This window comes from Eulemur rufifrons, chromosome 12, assembly GCF_041146395.1.
Source record: "Eulemur rufifrons isolate Redbay chromosome 12, OSU_ERuf_1, whole genome shotgun sequence".
NCBI classification, from domain to species: Eukaryota; Metazoa; Chordata; class Mammalia; order Primates; family Lemuridae; genus Eulemur; species Eulemur rufifrons.
The window spans coordinates 4,726,134-4,745,653 of record NC_090994.1 but is presented as its reverse complement, the minus strand read 5'-3'; the positions used below and the strand labels follow the sequence as shown (position 1 = coordinate 4,745,653).

At 36.1% G+C, this 19,520-nt stretch overlaps 1 protein-coding gene across 2 annotated transcripts in view; it reads left to right on the top strand.

The window, feature by feature from the left end:
* The window catches only part of FZD3 (frizzled class receptor 3), a 39,805-nt gene that overhangs the window by 10,506 nt on the left and 9,779 nt on the right, over nt 1-19,520 (top strand). The window contains exons 3-4 of one of the 2 annotated variants that reach the window (XM_069485089.1): nt 3,866-4,116; nt 19,329-19,477. In XM_069485089.1, coding sequence (XP_069341190.1) covers nt 3,866-4,116; nt 19,329-19,477 — 400 coding nt within the window. Of the gene's footprint in view, nt 1-3,098; nt 4,117-19,328; nt 19,478-19,520 lie in introns of both variants that reach the window. The other variant, XM_069485088.1, reaches the window with a different exon arrangement.

Genomic DNA, 19,520 nt, shown 5'->3' with positions numbered 1-19,520 from the left:
ATAAAACAATATAGAGTTGAAGGTTCTTCCTTGTTACCCATCTTGATCTGATTCCCTTCTTTTTTCCCCAAGAGTAAGGTGATTATTATGTTGAATTTGTTGTTAATCATTCCCATGTTTGTTTTTATACTTTTACTACATACATATCCATAAAAACATAATTTTTTTTTTACATGTATCTATGTTTATATCTGTAGGTCTGGTTCATTCCTTTCAATTGCTATGTAATAGCCAATTGTATTAGTATCTTATAGTTATTTAGCCATCTTCTACCGATGGTCATTTATTTATTATTCATATAAGGGTGTTTTCTTAGTATTCATATAAGCAACATTCTTTTTTTTTTAATTTATTTGTAAAATTTTAATAGATTTAGGGGGTACAAGTTGAATTCCATTGCATGTATATACTGTATAATGGTGGGGTCTGGGTTTTTGGTGTACCTGTCACCTGAGTAGTATACATTGTACCTCATAGGTAATATTTTTCACCCCTCACTTCTTCCCACCTTTCCCCCTTTGAGTCTCCAGTGACCTTTGTACTACTCTGTGTGCCCTTATGTAGCAATAGTTTAGCTCCCACTTATAAATTAGTATGCATGGCATTTTTTTTTTCTGTTCCTGAGTTACTTCACTTAGGATAATGGCCTCCAGTTCCATCCACGCTGCTGCTGAAGACATTATTTCATTCTTATTGCTGAGCAGTACTCCATGGTATAAATATACCGCATCTTTATTATCCACTGATCCGCTGATGGGCACTTAGGTTGATTCCAAATCTTTGTGATTGTGAATTGTGCTGAGGTAAACATACAAGTGCAGGTATCTTTTTGATAGAATGATTTCTTTTCCTCTGGGTTGATAACCAGTAGTGAGATTGCAAGACTGAATGGTAGATTTAGTTCTTTGAGAAATCTCCATACTAACCTCCGTGGGTTCCCACCAACAGTATATGTGTTCCCTTTTCACTGCATCTGCACCAGCATGATAAGCAACATTGTTTTCTCCTTTATGTTTAAAAGTAGTTTTGTTTGCTATCTGGCAGTAGCTCTTGGAGGTAAGTAAAGCAGGTGATGTTACTCTCATTTGACAGAACAACTTAAGAAATAAAGCATGTACAGTAAATTTTCACTTAATATTGTTGATGGGTTCTCGGAAACCATGATTTTAAGCAAAGTGACATATAATGAAACCCAATTTTTTCTCATCAACATGTAACAAAATGACATTGAACAAAATGGTGTTATTCGAGGACCTGCTATATGTTGTTTTGCTTAAAGGCACAGTTTATAACAACCTATCAACAACATTGAATGCAGACTATTATATTAGCTTCCTGTAGTCAATTCATGGACATTTTCCTTCCTCATATTTATCAATTTCCCACCTATTTGACCTATTATCCAGCCCCATCTGTTTATCTAGTCTCTCTTCAAACAGCTGGAGGTGCCCTCTTTTAGAAGTCTGTAAATTGTTCTAAAACAACAGTTGTGAATTGCCTGAGCAGGAACCTTATTTCATGTTTCTTGTATTTAACTCCCTTTGTTTAGGGGTCTTTTAATTTAGTAGCTTACATATAAATATAAAAATCTCTTTTTTTTTTTTTTTTTGAGACAGAGTCTCACTTTGTTGCCCGGGCTAGAGTGAGTGCCGTGGCGTCAGCCTAGCTCACAGCAACCTCAAACTCCTGGGCTTAAGCGATCCTACTGCCTCAGCCTCCCGAGTGGCTGGGACTACAGACATGCACCACCATGCCCGGCTAATTTTTTTTTTTTTTTCTATATATATTTTTAGTTGGCCATATAATTTCTTTCTATTTTTAGTAGAGACGGGGTCTTGCTCTTGCTCAGGCTGGTCTCGAACTCCTGACCTCGAGCGATCCACCCGCCTCGGCCTCCCAGAGTGCTAGGATTACAGGCGTGAGCCACCGCGCCCGGCCAAAAATCTCTTTATAAAATCTTTTATTTCTTTGTTTTGATAGTCCTAAACCTATTTTATGTGTTCACTATAGCATAGGATTGCCTAACTTTGAAATCCTAAATTCTGGTGCAGTGATCTTTCATAGCAACCTTTCATTCTTCCACATCTCTCGTATCCTTGTTCCTACTGCGCCTGTTGTCTTAGTCTGTTTGTGCTGCTGTAACAAAATACCACAGTTTGGATAATTTATAAACAGCAAAAGTTTGTATCTCACAGTTCTGGAGACTGGGGAGTCAAGGTGCTGGCAGGTTGCGTGGCTGGTGAGGGCTGTCCTCTGCTTCCAAGATGGCACTTTGTCGCTGCATCCTCTGGAGGGGAGGAACACTGTGTCCCAGGGGAACCTGCAGCCTTGGGGCCACCTGTGGCCTTCTGGGTTCTTGAGTGCCGCCTTCTGACTGAATCCAAATTTTATAGAATAAATCCTTTTATTAAAGGTATGTGTCTTTTTAGTAAGGGACAGTGTGTCCTCACATGGCAGGAGAGCCAGAGGGACAAACTCTCTTTGAAGCCTCTTTTATAAGGGCATTAATCCATTCACTTCCCAAAAGGCCTCACCTCTTAATGCCATTACAATGGGGATTAAGTTCTATTTTGAGTCTAGGCTAAATTCAGGACTATGATGTAGTTAAAGGATAGCAAAAAGTAACTTTTAGCTACTATTCTCCTGGAGCTACATAGTTGTACCTATAAATTTTCATGCTTTGAAATCTTACTCTAATCTGCATCCTAAATAAATACTCTGTGGATACTGTTATGCTTGACTTTGTTGTTGTTGTTCGAGATGGGGTCTCTGTCGCGCAGGCTGGAGGGCATTGTCATGATCATGGCTCATTGCAGCCTCAGACTCCCAAGCTCATATGCTTGACTGTTTTAATAAAGAGTGCTGCTTTTGAAAGCAAACCATATCATTTTTTGACAACTATGGAAGATATAGTTGTATGGCCCACAAACAAGATGTCACCATTTATTTTATTCCTACTTACTGCAGTTGCCCCCTGCCCCACCAAGGACGTAGGAATAAATAAGGTCATGGGTGCTAAATTTGGAACTCCAAATCATTAGGTGTCAGTAGATTTCCCCATAAGTAAACATGGTTCTCATCTTATGTGTTTCTTTTAGGTTCCCAGATTGTGATGAGCCGTATCCTCGACTTGTGGATCTGAACTTAGCTGGAGATCCAACTGAAGGAGCTCCAGTGGCAGTGCAGAGGGACTATGGTTTTTGGTGTCCCCGAGAGTTGAAAATTGATCCTGATCTCGGTTATTCCTTTTTGCACGTGCGTGATTGTTCACCGCCTTGCCCAAATATGTACTTCAGGAGAGAAGAACTGTCATTTGCTCGCTATTTCATAGGATTGATTTCAATCATTTGCCTCTCTGCCACGTTGTTTACTTTTTTAACTTTTTTGATTGATGTCACAAGATTCCGTTATCCTGAAAGGCCTATTATATTTTATGCAGTCTGCTACATGATGGTATCATTAATTTTCTTCATTGGGTTTTTGCTTGAGGATCGAGTAGCCTGCAATGCATCTAGCCCTGCACAGTATAAGGCTTCCACAGTGACACAAGGATCTCATAATAAAGCCTGTACCATGCTTTTTATGGTACTCTATTTTTTCACTATGGCTGGCAGTGTATGGTGGGTAATTCTCACCATCACATGGTTCTTAGCAGCTGTGCCAAAGTGGGGTAGTGAAGCTATTGAGAAGAAAGCATTGCTATTTCACGCCAGTGCATGGGGCATCCCCGGAACTCTAACTATCATCCTTCTAGCGATGAATAAAATTGAAGGTGACAATATTAGTGGCGTTTGTTTTGTTGGGCTCTACGACGTTGATGCATTGAGATATTTTGTTCTTGCTCCCCTCTGCCTATATGTGGTAGTTGGAGTTTCTCTCCTCTTAGCTGGCATTATATCCCTAAACAGAGTTCGAATTGAGATTCCATTAGAAAAGGAGAATCAAGATAAATTAGTGAAGTTTATGATCCGGATTGGTGTTTTCAGCATTCTTTATCTTGTACCACTCTTGGTTGTAATTGGATGCTACTTTTATGAGCAAGCTTACCGTGGCATCTGGGAAACAACATGGATACAAGAACGCTGCAGAGAATATCACATTCCATGTCCATATCAGGTAAGGGAAACCTTGTTATAAATTTCAGAATGTGTGATAGTAAAATGAAAGCGTATTATAAAGAACTATTCTTAGCTATTTTTTAGAAAACTTCATGAACCTTAAACCTGTACACTAAAAATTTAAAGGGAAGATGATTAACAAATATGTTATAGTAAATACGTAACACACATATTTATATAGACGTCTTCATTTTAAAAGATGACTTATAAGTCTAAGCTGTGGGCTTTTAAGCAGTTTACTTCTATTACACAAAAGCATTTGCTTGTTGATTTTTTTTTTTTTTTTTAAGAAGTCTGCAGGTTTGTAGGGGAGAAGCACTTTACCAACTCTAATAAAAAGGTGCTGTCTTTGTGGGAATTTTACTGATGTTCATATTAGGAATTAATTGTTTTAACAGTTTTGCAAAGTTGATAGAATGCAGTTACACAAATATACAAACTCTTAATGGTCTTGGTTTTTCTTCTTTGCATACTGGATATTTTGTGATTCACCTTTGAGTTTAAAGAGTTCAGAGCCTCTGATTGTCCTAGAATCATAGGATTTTAGATCTAGAAAGAACTTTAGAGATCATTCACTCAGGTTCCCTCTGTAATTTAGAGTTCTTAAACATCTAGTACCTCATTTGAAGCTTTGAAATGTCAAATCACTTGCTCATGCTTAGTAAATGACCAACTGGGACTGAGTCTTGGATGAGGAATATAGTCTAGGAAAATAGTTCAGAGGAGCTGATGCTAAGTATTTCTCTCTCCCATCTCCCATAGGAGGATCTCCCATCCTCCTGTGCCCCTAGCAGTTACTCTCCTTTCATTCTTTTAAAACAAGTTTTCTTGTAAGAGTGCTCTGACTTGGTGTCTCCTAGTCATCATGTCCTAGGTTTCCTATTCTGAGCGTGCCAGCCACCTGTCCATTTCCCCCAACCCATGTGTTACTCTTTTAAATACCTTTGGTAAAGTACTTATGTATTATAGATAACTTCTGTTTGCTAGTCACTTTCCCCTAGACAGTTAACTCTTTGAAAGCAAGAACTTTTTTATTTTTTGAATATGTAGTCTATAGGTCAGTAGATGATAGCAATGAGAATGTAGGCATATGGATTGAGAAGAAGGGACATTTTTAAGAAATGGTAACAGTGTTAACTGGGAACAAGGAGTATGGGGTCAGCAATGCTCGTATAGAACACTGAGAATGCCAATTTCTCTTTTACTTTGTGGTGTAAGTTCATTTTAACTGCAGTAGAGTGTGCTATTGTGTAAATATACTGCAGTTTATTCACTCATTCTTCTGTTGATGGACTTATAGTTCCCCATTGTATTGTTACTTTAAACCATTTTGCAGTGAAGATTCTTGTAATACCTCATTCCTTGCATATGAATATGAACAAGAGTTTCCATGGACTGTATACCAAAAAGTGGAATTTTGGCATTGCAGCATATAAGCATCTTCAACTCAAGTGGTTATTTTAATTTATACTCATGCCAGAGTATGAGTTTCCCATTTCTCCTCATCTTGGTGCTTTTAAGTTTTTGCCAGCCTTTGAAATAGTTATCTCAATTCTGTAGTGGTTTGCAATTCTCTTATTACTAGAAAGGTTGAGTGTGTTTTCTTATGTTTATTGGGGTTTCTCTTCTGTAATTCACCTGTTGCCTTTGTCCATTTCTCTGTTGGGTTATTTGCTTTTTGTTGTCTAAATATTATTAGTATTAATTCTTTGTCAGTCATTCGCATAACGGAGCATAGCTTGTCTTTTTACTTTATTAGTGCTTTCTTCCATGTCTTTTTTTTTTTTTTTTTTTTTTGAAACAGAGTCTCGCTCTGTTGCCCGGGCTAGAGTGAGTGCCGTGGCATCAGCCTAGCTCACAGCAACCTCAAACTCCTGGGCTCAAGCGATCCTACTGCCTCAGCCTCCCGAGTAGCTGGGACTACAGGCATGCGCCACCATGCCCGGCTAATTTTTTCTATATATATTTTTTAGTTGTCCATATAATTTCTTTCTATTTTTAGTAGAGACGGGGGTCTCGCTCTTGCTCAGGCTGGTCTCGAACTCCTGACCTCGAGCGATCCAACCGCCTCGGCCTCCCAGAGTGCTAGGATTACAGGCGTGAGCCACCACGCCCGGCCTTTCTTCCGTGTTTTAAGATATTCTTCCTTGGCCGGGCACGGTGGCTCACGCCTGTAATCGTAGCACTCTGGGAGGCCGAGGTGGGTGGATCGCTCGAGGTCAGGAGTTCGAGACCAGCCTGAGCAAGAGCGAGACCCCGTCTCTACTAAAAATAGAAAGAAATTATCTGGCCAACTAAAATATATACAGAAAAAAATTAGCCGGGCATGGTGGCGCATGCCTGTAGTCCCAGCTACCCGGGAGGCTGAGACAGTAGGATCCCTTAAGCCCAGGAGTTTGAGGTTGCTGTGAGCTAGGCTGATGCCAGGGCACTCACTCTAGCCTGGGCAACAATGTAAGACTCTGTCTCAAAAAAAAAAAAGAAAGAAAGATATTCTTCCTTGCCTCTGAAGTCATAAAAAATGGTCTGCCGTATTTTTTTCTAGCAGTTTCTACAATTCGCTTTTTGGATTCATATTGCTAATCCCTTGAAATTTATTTTTGTCAATATTGTATGGAACAATTTTATTTTTCCATATGGATAAGCAGTGTGCTTTCTGCATCATTTATGAAATAGTCCATCCAAATTTTAATGTAGCCTCTGTCATGTACAAGTCTTATTCTTAGGCCCTCTCATTCATATAACCACACGTCAATTCCACATTTCATCTACTTTGTTCTTCAAAATTAGTTTAGCTATTCTTGGTACTTTGCTCTTCTATGTGAATTTTAGAGTCAATTTTCCATGAAAAACACTGTCAGGATTTCAATTGAATTTTTTTTTCAATTTATAAATGAATCTGAGGGAATTGTTATTTTTGCAAAACTAATTTTAATATTTTCTTGTTTATACTTTTATTCATTTGTTCCTAGATATCTTAGTTTTTGTTACAGTTGTGAATGGGATCTTTTTTCCATTACACTTTTTTAATTCGTTATGGCTGGTGTACAAAAAATGCCATCGATTGATTTTGTATATTGATCTTATATCAAACATCCCTGCTGAACTTTTTTATTAGCTCTGTGTATAGATTCTCTTAGATAATCTTTGTAGAAATTCCATTGTCTGCATATAAGGACAGATTTGTTTCTTGCTTACTTTCCAGTTCTTACATTTCATATGAGAGCTGTCTGCTCTTTGAAAGGATTTATACATTTTCCTGTAAAACCCTGTCTTCATATCTTTGAAGTAAGAGGAGAGAAGTTGTGTAAGACACTAGGTTTTTAAAAATTATTATTTAAATATCTTTAATAGTAATGGCTTTATTTTTGAGGCATTTTTGGTAATTTATATTTTTGTGAAAAATTATTTCATCTAACTTTTCAAATACATTGTCGTAAGTTCATTTTTAAAAAGTTCTTAGGCCGGGCATGATGGCTAGGCTGTGAGCTAGGCTGATGCCATTGCACTCTGGCCTGGGGAACAGAGCAAGACTGTCTCAAAAAAAAAAAAAAAAAAATCTAGTAAAACAAAGTAATTCTAAAGAAAGCAATAGGCATGAAATAAGACCAGAAATAATTTATTAAAAAGATAATCCTTTAGCAAGATTAAGGGGAAGAAAGATAGTCATTAGAAGCAAAGAAAGAAACACTAAAACTTTTTTTTTTTTTTTTTTTGAGACAGAGTCTTACACTGTTGCCCGGGCTGGAATGACATGGTATCAGCCTAGCTCACAGCAACCTCAAACTCCTGGGCTCAAGTGATCCTCTTGCTTCAGCCTCCCAAGTAGCTGGGACTATAGGCATGTGCCACCATGACTGGCTAATTTTTGTTTCTTTTCCTATTTTAGTTGCGTGGCTAATTTCTTTCTATTTTTAGTACAGATGAGTCTCACTCTTGCTCGGTCTGGTCTTGGACTCCTGAGCTCAAGCGATCCTCCTGCCTCTGCCTCCCAGAGTGCTAGGATTATAGGTGCGAACCACTGTGCCCAGCCTTAGATTCTTGAATTGAAAGCTTAACTTGTGTTTTGTCAATACTTCCTAATTTTTTAAATGCATTTTTAATAGTTACTTTAAATTTAACCAAAAGACCATTACTAATCAAGTTGGTCACGCACACTGTCTCACAGACTTAGCTGCAAGCAACTTCATGATTATTATTTTTCTTTTTTGAGAACTTTTTATTAATTCAAGTTGGAGAATCTTTGGCCTTTTTCCTCCACAGAAGTTTTCCCAAGGTTGATGGAAGAAAATGTTTTTTACTCTAACAGCTCATGGGTTAATAACACTCAGATATATGCATTTTTAAAACTTCCTCCAGTGTGTGTTTTTTTTTCCAGAATTAGTAATATTCTCTTCAGCATAATAGTTTAGAGGCTGTTCTGGAAGATAGCTTTATTCTGTATATGAATTCCATAAATTCTCTGGTGACTCTTCTGCTTTCCAATCTTGTTTGAGGAAATAGATGTTGGGTTAACCCTGGCTTGTTCAAAAAAGATGAAGTGCTCTTGTGAGAGAGAATGTGAGCTCTTGACTGGGCATGGTGGTTCATACCTGTAATTCCAGCACTTTGGGAGGCTGAGGTGAGAGGCTGTCTTGAGCCCAGGAATTCAAGGCTACAGTGAGCTGTGATCACACCACTGTACTCTTGCCTGGGCAACAGAGCAAGACTCTCTCTCTTAAAAAAAAAAAAAGAAAAAGAAAAAAAAGCTCTTATTTATACAGATTTTGTTGCGGGTAAAATCTGTGCTCTTATTTGATAGCCCTAACAACCTGATGAAATAAATAGTATGACTCATTCTTGTCATTCTAAAGCCTTTAAAGCAGAAAGAAGTAATGTGGCTACCATTTTAACCTTTTTTTTTTTTTTAAAGACAGGGTCTTACTCTGTTGCCCAGGCTAGAATACAGTGGCGTGATCATAGCTCACTGCAGGCTCGAACTCCTGGGCTCAAGCAATTCTCCTGCCTCAGTCTCCTCCCAAGTATCTGGGACTGCAGGTGCATGCCACCACTCTGAGCTAATTTTTTTTTAGGAGACAGAGTCTTGCCATGTTCGCCGGGGTGGTCCCGAACTCTTGGCCTCAAGCGATCTTCCCACCTCGGCCTACCAAAGTGCTGGGATTACAGGCATGAGCCACCTCGCTCAGCCAAAATTTTCATTTTGAAGTAAGGTCCACAGGTAATTGAATAAGATTTGCTTATCACTGAGCATGCCTATAGTAGGATCTGATAATTCCTAATGAGCAGTCCTTAAAATGTATTAAGCAATAATGGAGTAGCTTCAGATGACTTAAAAAGAGAAAATAATATTTGAATATCTCTGCTTAAAAATAGTAAGGTTGCCTTATGGTCATCTCTCATACTAGGGAAGTTTTCAAATATTTGAAAAATCAGTTTATGAAGTCATTTATCATCCTGTTTCAAAATATCAGTTGGATTTAATGTAAATCGTGTGAATATAAATTCATAATTTGAGGAAAAATGGGCTAGTTGTAACATTTTAAAATCTTTAAAATGAATTTCTTGGTGATAACTGTTTCACTGCCTAGATTTTTTTTCTATTTTTAAAATTTAAAATTTTAGAACAGCTTTAGACTTGCAGAAAAATTGTGAAGATGGTACAGGGAATTCCCACATACTTTGTACCCAGGTTTCCCTATTAACATATTAGTATGGCACATTTGTTATAATTAGTTAACCAGTATTGATATATTATTATTAACTGAGTATATAAAGTAAGTAGGAACTTACTTTATACTTTATTCAGATTTCTTTGGTTTTTATCTAATGTCCTTTTTCTGTTCCAAGATTCCACCCAAGATACATTACATTAGCAGTCATATCTCCTTAGCCTGCTGTGACAGTCTCTCAGACTTACCTTGTTTTTGATGTCACTGCCTAGATTTTAAAATCGACTATTTTAGCAAGAACATTCATTTTTGATATATGTTAAATAATACTTGAAAAAGTAATATTTAGTGCCTGAATTCAGAATTAATTACGAAATATACCCTGAGTTGTTAGAGTGATGTTTATTTCACAGTTTACAGTGAAGTTTATTTCTAGAATGCTTTTTCATCATATGTATTTTTAAGTAACATTAGTAATTTTTCAGATACTTGAGGTTTTTTTCTCTAATAATAAATCCCTCTATTTAGTGCCTCCTAAGAGACTCAAAGCGTTTTATGGAAGAGTTACAGTTCTCAAAGATTGTTGATATTTCTAGAAAAGCATTTGAATATAGTATAATGTATTGGTTAAAATATGGGCTTACAGTCAGACAGGCTGGTTTATGTCCTTACTCTCTACCATTTCGTCATGTAAAGTGCAGGAAATAATATGTTAGATATAGTAATGTTTGTCTCACCGTTGGCTACAAAGGTTAAATAAGATACATTTATTTTTTTTTTTTTTTTTTTTGTTGAGACAGAGTCTCACTTTGTTGCCCAGGCTAGAGTGAGTGCCGTGGCGTCAGCTTAGCTCACAGCAACCTCAAACTCCTGGGCTTAAGCGATCCTACTGCCTCAGCCTCCCGAGTAGCTGGGACTACAGGCATGCGCCACCATGCCCGGCTAATTTTTTCTATATAGATTTTTAGGTGTCCATATAATGTCTTTCTATTTTTAGTAGAGACGGGGTCTCGCTCAGGCTGGTCTCGAACTCCTGACCTTGAGCAATCCACCCGCCTCGGCCTCCCAGAGTGGTAGGATTACAGGCGTGAGCCACCGCGCCCGGCCTAATAAGATACATTTAAACCTCTTACCAGAGTGCTTTGCACAAAGTAAAATTTCAGTATTAACTTCTGTTATTACAAGTACATAAGTTTGAAAAAGGATTATCCCTGTATTCTGTACTAGAATCATTTTTTCTTTTAAACAGTGATTTTGAAAAGCAGAAAGTTTCCTTTCCTAAAGTGCTCCTTTATTTTTTTTAATTCTTGCATCCATCTAATCCAATGCTATATATCCCAAGGAATTTTGACACTAAAACTTTTATTTTAACAATAGAAAAGTGTTCCCATACTACAAGCAGCTTAGCTAAGACTATCAAATTCACATTAGAGCCAGTTGTAGAAGTCTAAAAAATTATTTTTATAGAAAACAAAAAATATCATATGTATTGTTCCAGTCACACAAGGCAATCCATCTGTTGTTTATCTAGTTTTGATTCAGAAAAATGCAAAAATAGCAGAATGACATTAAAGCTAATTTGTTATGATTTTAGCTTCATTTTCTGATAAGAGTGTTTCCCTTTACCAGGAAGTTCCAAAAGGAATCAGCATTGTTTATGAAAGGACCTGAGGGAAATGGGTATGTTTTATGCTTCCAACATTAGAGACAATGAATAATTCTTCTTTATAAATACTATTAATAGTACTACTAATCTTTTTTTTACTACTAATCTTTAAAGTGATAAATATCCTGCCTGCCTATGACTTCCTTCTACCAAATTAATTTTTCCTCAGAATTATTCAGTTTCTATAATAGAGGAAAAGAGTAAAAAATATTCTAAGTCTCTTGGAGGAAAATACAGAAATATTGAATATCATAGAAATGTATAGAAACTGTTAATACTTCTATGTACAGGTTGTAAAATGCTGTCAAATGACACTTTTAGATAAATACGATAAAACATACACGTTATTATTCTGGCTTCTGTTAAACAGAATAGCCTAAGCCGTATGTTTGTTTTTAAGTTTTAACTGCAGAATACCTGGTTGTACAAACGGTTTACACATTTTTAGGAAAAAATTCAACGTACTTGCCATGATCTACAGCAGGGCATGGCAAACTTTAAATGGTCAGACAGTAGATATTTTAGGCTTTGCTGGCCATACGGTTTTTGTTGCAGCTACTCAGCTTTGCTGCTTTATTGCAAAAGCAGCCATAGACAATAAACAAACAAATGGAAGGAAGTGTTCCAATAAAGCTTTATTTACAAAAACAGGCATTGGGACAGATTTGGCCTCCAGGATATCGTTTGTCAACCCCTGACCTACAGCAAGCATTATTCTGTGTCACCTTTGATATTAATAATTCTTTCATAACAGTTGTTGGTGACCAAGGGCATTTTTCTATTCTGTGTAAATTGTCACTTTGGGATTCTTATTACTTACTAGTTTCGAGGATCATTGTTTTATTCTACTGCATAACAGTATTAAAAATATTTAGTACAATCTAGTACTATTATCACTGTAGTTAATAAAAATGAATTCCAATACATCACTATAATGAACACATGTCCATAAAACTTATTTCCAGTAGTTTTTGAAGGCATCACCACACCAATTTAAGGAAATTATTTCAGTATTTTATGAGAATAGTACACTAGAAGCACCACAGTACAGTAATCACAGTGGCTTCCAGTTTTTTTAGGTTATGTTCTATGTGCCAGGTCCTTTGCTCAGGAATTTATGTACATTATCTCATTTAATCCTCACAATAGCCCAGTAAGGTGGATTATATTCAGTTTTACAAATTAGGAAACTTGAGTCTCATCTAATTAATACAGTTTATCCTAAGTGATACAGTGAGTGGTAGAGTTGGGATGTGAACTGATTTCAAAGCCTACAGTTGTCTTATGGAAAAAACACAGGTACGAGTATTTGGAGAGACATCTTCTAGTTCTGGCTCACGCCTATAATCCCAGCACTTGGGAGGCTGAAGTGGGAGGATTGCTTGGGGCCAGGAGTTTGAGAGCAGCCTGGGCAATATAGTGAGACCTCATCTCTACAAAAACATTGTTTAAATTAGCCAGGCTTGGTGGTGCACGCCTGTAGTCCCAGTAAGATTATACCAATTTACACAAAACATGGTTTAAATTAGCCAGGCTTGGTGGTGCACGCCTGTAGTCCCAGTAAGATTATACCAATTTACCAAAAATTTACCAACATTAAGGGTGTTTCCCAGTATCCCCGAACCCAGCACTTATTATATTTAGAATGTTCATACTTCTAAAAAATCTACTTTTTCTTAAAATTTTTAAATGGATAATATATTGTAAATGGTTCAAAACTCAAAAGCTACAAAAGTATATGGGAAAGATTTCCCTTCTGTCCTTACCTGTGTTTCCCAGTGCCCCTCCCAAGGCTAACTTGGAATGTTACAAGGAATTTGTGTATCCGTTCAGAGGTGTTTGTACATATGTAAGCAAGTATATTCCTTTTCTACCTCTTCTTTACTAAAATGGTAGCTACCATACACACTCCCCACCTTTTGTCATTTAACAGTACATCTTGGAGATTAATACCTAAAGAGAAACTTCCTTAGTATCTTTTCATGCCCTCATTGTATTCCATTGACTGGATAAATCATATTGTTTCTAATATTTTACTATTATAAACAACACATGTACATACTTCACATATATAAATATATCTGTATCGTAAATTTTTAAAAGAATTGCTTGGTCAAAGGGTATAATTTTGATTGATATGGCCAAATTGTCTTTTATAGAAGCTTATGAATTTACATTCTCGTCTTCAATATATGAGTATTTCTCCACACATTTACACAAAGTATTGTCAGACTTCTGGATCTTACCTATCTAATAGGTTGAAAAATAGACCCATCATGTAATTTAACTATGAGTCTGAGCTCTTATATTTGTATTTTGTTTTCTGTAAATTGTCCATATCTTTTGCCCATTTTCTTTAGGTTGTAGGCTTTTATTTAACTGTAGGAGTTCTTTTCATTTACGAAATTAGCCCCTTTATCTCCTTTATAATTTGCAACAATTTTATGCCAGCTTTTTTATTGTCTTTTGACCATTATGGAAGTTATGGCCATGCAGAAATGTGGGATTTTTTTTTTTTTTTTTTTTTTTTTTTGAGACAGAGTCTCACTCTGTTGCCCAGGCTAGAGTGAGTGCCGTGGCGTCAGCCTAGCTCACAGCAACCTCAAACTCCTGAGCTCAAGCGATCCTCCTGTCTCAGCCTCCCGAGTAGCTGGGACTACAGGCATGCACCACCATGCCCGGCTAATTTTTTCTATATATATTTTTAGCTGTCCATATAATTTCTTTCTATTTTTAGTAGAGATGGGGTCTCGCTCCTGCTCAGGCTGGTCTCGAACTCCTGAGCTCAAACGATCCGCCCACCTCGGCCTCCCAGAGTGCTAGGATTACAGGCGTGAGCCACCGCGCCCGGCCAGAAATGTGGGATTTTATGTAGTCACATTTATCTCTCCTTGTAGATTTTGTGTCATTGTTAGAAAGTCATTCTTTCCTTTCTCCCCAGAATTATAAAAGCTTTCATCTAGAACTTTATGGGGATTTTCTTCTTTATATTTGAACTTTTGATCTACTAGAAATTCATTTAGGTATGATGAATGGCTTCAGCTCTATTTTTTTCTAGATGCCTGTCTAGAATCCATTTATTCAGTAAGTTCTTTCTGAACGGTTTGAAATATCACTTATATTAAATACTAAAACTATCTATGCCCATTTACTACAGTTTTAATTATTACAGCTTAGTGATATATTTCTCTTCTCTTTCAGGATTTTCCTGTTTATTCTTGCTTGTTTTTCCATATAAATTTTAAAATCAACTTGTCTAATTTCTAGGTAACTCTGATGGTATTTTTATTGGAATTTTAGAATTGTGTTGAATGACTTAAGGAGAACCTGCATTTTTGTGATAATGATTCTTTGTAGCCAAGAACATGTTTTAAGGGGAGTGTGTTTTAAAGCATCTTCTCCAGAAAAAAAAAAAAAAAAAGCCTGAGTTAAGTACAATTCACCTGGCAGTCGTCAATGTGTTAATAATATTAGTTTTGTGACTTTTTAGTCTTAAATTACTTAATTTTTTAATTATTAATCCTTCATTTTCTTTTCCTTAGGTTTGCTTTATTGACTGATAATACACTTAATATTCCTACTTAATCATTAGTCTACTAATTTGATATATGATTTTTTGTTTTGTAGAAGTTTTAAATGTTTAGTAGTCAAAGCTATCAGTCTTTTCCTTTTGCTCAATGTGAAACCAAATGTGGAATAGTCTTATAAATTCAAAAATGGAATATTTCTCCACTTATTTCAGTTTTTCTCTATGTTCTTCAGTAGAGTTTTATTATTTTTCTTTTTATTTTTTGTTAGGTTTAGTCCTGGATGTTTTACAGTTTTGTTGATACTATAAATGAAATTGTTTTCATTATGTTTCTTACTTGGGTTTTGGTGGTATATAAGAAAAGATTTGGTTTTTGTATATTAATTGTGTCCAACTTACTGAGCCATTTGATTATTTCTATTATATTTTTTGTTGGTTCTCTTGGATTTTCTGGGTACTCTTTTGTCTCTTTGTTCCCGATACTTACACTGTTCTTTTAGTTTTATGTCTGGCAGGACATCTTATTGAATTGGCTAGGACTTCTGGAACCTTAGCTATAGCCTTGTTCTTTTTATAGCTCCAGAGGACAGAACTATGACGGCAGGTGGGCAGAACAGCTACAGCTATTTGAACGTGGACAAGGCAACCTTGTATTTTATCAGTACTACTGTACTAATCACATTTTAGAACAACAAAGTTGAGAGCAAATTCGTTAGGTAAAAAGTAACGCTTAGATGGCTTCTAAGTCTGGGTGATGAGTTGAGAGTATAAAGAGAGAAAACAGAGACTTTACCAACTCCTCTAGAGGGTAGTGGGGGAGAAAAGGGTAAAGAAAGAGAGTAGGTGTGGGAGGCCAAGAAGAAAGTGTAATATCTGATTAGGGTGAAAATTTTGTGAAGTATGAGATGGTCATTGATAACTGATAATATGGAGAAGTGTTAAAAAAAATTGCACCAACAAAAAGCTACTGTGTGTGTTAACAAGGAGCTTTTTTAACGATGTTCTTTAGTGTCTCCTCACCTACTTCTTCCTAATTGTATTAATAGCTCTTAACTGTTCTGTGGTTTCTTTAATTTGTATTTTCATCTAGGTTATCAGCTTAGTGGGAGCACCGAGCAGGCCTTACTTCTGTTGTATAAGTCTCACACAGGACTTTGAACAGTATTATTCCTAGAGTAGTAGGCTAGCCATAAATATTTATTGGTTGATTTTTATGTAAAACCTAGAAGAATTACACCTTAATTTCAGATCATGATTATAGTTTAAGTTCTTTTTTTTTCCCCCCCCTCAGAAAGCAAAGGCACATAATTTAAGTTCTATGTTTTGGGTTTACCAAGCCAGCCATAATCATATATCAGTGATATATATAGCACTTTAAAAAACATGATCTAAAAAACAGCATAAATTTATTTATAGAATAAAATGGAAAATGATGTCTAGAGAGAAAAACATGGGCCCTCTGGACTGAAGGTCTGAAAGTGGCAGGAGGTGACCAGGGGTTCAGTTTCTGTGGGGTACTGGGAAATCAGAGTGTCACATGGAAGGCAGGAGACTACAGCTGGGCTCACTGGTTAAAAGTAGGAATTACAGGTGGGGCTCTCCTGGGGCTCTCCTTTCTCCTGGAAGGAGGGTTGTATAAAAGGTGTCACCAGCTGTTCCCTTAGGCTGTGATTTATGTAAAAAATACTTATCTAAAGATGTGGGAGGCCCTGAAGACAAATAATTGAGCCAAACTGCAATGGCTCAGTGCCTGAATCTGTAGTAGCCCTAATATCTGGAGCTTTTAGTCACCGGGTTTTCGACTAGGGCCTCATGGGCACCGGTGAAGGCAAACGATAGGGCGTGAGACAGGGTGAGCTGAATGGGGAGAGAGAGAGGGAACTCTTTCACTTAAGATCTGCAAACTGAAATTTCAAATCACGATTTAAAAAAAAAAAAAGGTAAACCTAGAAAGGCATTTAATAAAATTAACAACCAGAAGGTGGCTTCACTCTCAGATGAAATAAAAGTAGTAGACTGATTTTTTTTAAGACTTATTTTAAAATAAGTATATTTAGGATTCTCTAAAAGATAAATAATAAAAACTATTTTAAGAGAATAAGAAAGTATAGTAAATAAAAATGAAATTGGAATAGACAGATATGTATAATTATGCAGTTAAAACATTAAGAAATAGGTAGAGGGACTTACTATACATTTAATAGGAATTCCAGAAGAAACTATAAGAATGACTAAGAAGCAATGACCGAAGAGCTGATGGCTGAGAATTTTCCAGAATGGAAAACTTGAGTCCTCAGATTAAAAGCACACTCTGAATACTAAGCAGGATAAATAAAAATCAATCAAAACGAGAAATGTTCAGTGCAACTATAAAATAAAAGGATAAAGGACATACTTAAAAGCTACCGGAGAGGAAGAAAAAAAATCTCCAAAAGAGTATCAATTATTCTCAATAGCAATGGTAGGAGCTAGAAGACAATATTAAAATGCTGAGAGATGATAACTTTACTCAGTTAAACAACCATTCAAGATTGAGTGCAAAATAAATTTTTGGACAAAAAAGTAACTTATCTCTGGCATACTATATCTGAAAGAAATTCTAAAGGGCATCCTTTAGCACAAAGAAAAGGGAATCCACAGGTACGAATGGGTGTGCTTTTTGGCAAAGTTAATTAACACTGAAGGGTACTTGGAATATCTGGAAAATAATGAGAAAGATAGGAAGCTAAAGATAGGAGCATTGTCTTGTTCAAGAAGAAGATAAAAGTGCTGAATAATTTTAACTATTTTTTCTAATAAAACCAAGTACAAGTATATAGTTTAAGTTTGTGTAAGTATACTTTGTTGAGCACCTATGTGCCAGGCACTCTTCTAGGCTTGGGAATAAAACAGTGGGGAGGGGTGGAATCTCTACCTGGAGCTTACATTTTAGTGGGGGTAAACTATATACTGCTTAAAAGAGGCATAACTAACACAGGCTTGAAAGAAATATACTTGTAAATACGAAAAGACCCGTGAAAATATGCTGGTATGAGGAAGAAAAAAGCTGGTTGGCACTATTAATGTTAGACAATAAAAAGCCTTAATAAAGCAAAAAGAATGGCTAGAGCATTCTTGAACTTATATACACCTAATATAAGTTTGAAAGTGAAAGTAGGATTAGAAGGAGAATTGATTAGTTCACAGTCATATGAGAGATCGTAGCATACCTCTATTAAAACTGATAGGTAAACAAATCAGAAAATTTGTCAAGAATATAGAAGAGTTGAACAACACAATTAATAAATCTTATCTAATACATATAGAAAATTTTGTATCCAACAAATGGTATGCAGTAGAGCACACAAGAAATACACATTTTTTTTTTAGAAATTTGTTTAATTTTTTTATTAAACAAGATACTCGTATGTTTATAGTAAAATATCAGAAACTGCCTAATATACAAAAATATTTGATTGGTTAAAACTTAGTGTATATATATATATTTGGCATAATATTGACCTGCTATTAAATATTTTTATCGGGTAGGCAGTCTTTTCTGTTCTTGGGTCTTGGTGTGCTTTTGGCTGAAGAATGACCAGACACGCCAAAAGCAAGGCAAGTGTGAAACAGTTTATTGAGAAGGACAAGATAGGTTTACAGAGTAAGAGCAAGATACGTTTGCAACAGATGGTGAATGTAACGAAAGGGCCTACTTATAAAAATTGACTGAGTCCTAAACTACAAAAGAAATCTCCAAAATTTAAGGTGATCATATAGACCAGAAGCATATAGACCACTCTCTCTGACCACAGCAATTAAACTGGAAACCAAAAATAAAAAGAAACTTTAAAAAAAGCCCATCTAACTGGAAACTGGAAAATGCACTTCTAAATAACTCGTAGGTTAAAGAGGAAGCTTGAAAACAGCCAGGAGAGTAAACATGAAATAGGTTGAAGGAAGGGCATGTTAAAGACAAGAACAGAGTTAATAACACGATGGGGACAAGATTAATACTTTCTTAATTGCGAAATTGGCCGAGAAGACTATAGGTATTATTTGAACCTCTATTCCTGTCCATGGTTTATTTTCCAAGTTAGTAATCTTTTTATTTAGAAGATGGCTAGTGTCAGCCAATAAGGAAAATATAAGGCTTGATATATTGAATATAAATTAATTGCCAAATGTTCAGGAGTGTATCTTTTCCACGTAGTAAGAAATTTACCTGTAGAACTTTATATATATGAGCACATCAAATTTGTAGCATTATTTCACTATTGCTTATTTTATTTAAAAGATTTTATAATGGCCTTTAATGGAAAGCTTTTTTTAATATACTTAAGATGTTTTTCTTTCCATCTTTGTAGGTTACTCAGATGAGTCGTCCAGACCTGATTCTGTTTCTGATGAAATACCTGATGGCTCTCATAGTTGGCATTCCCTCCATTTTTTGGGTTGGAAGCAAAAAGACATGTTTTGAATGGGCCAGTTTTTTTCATGGTCGTAGGAAGAAAGAGTAAGTTGAAATAAATTTTCACGATGTTCGCAAACCTCGTATT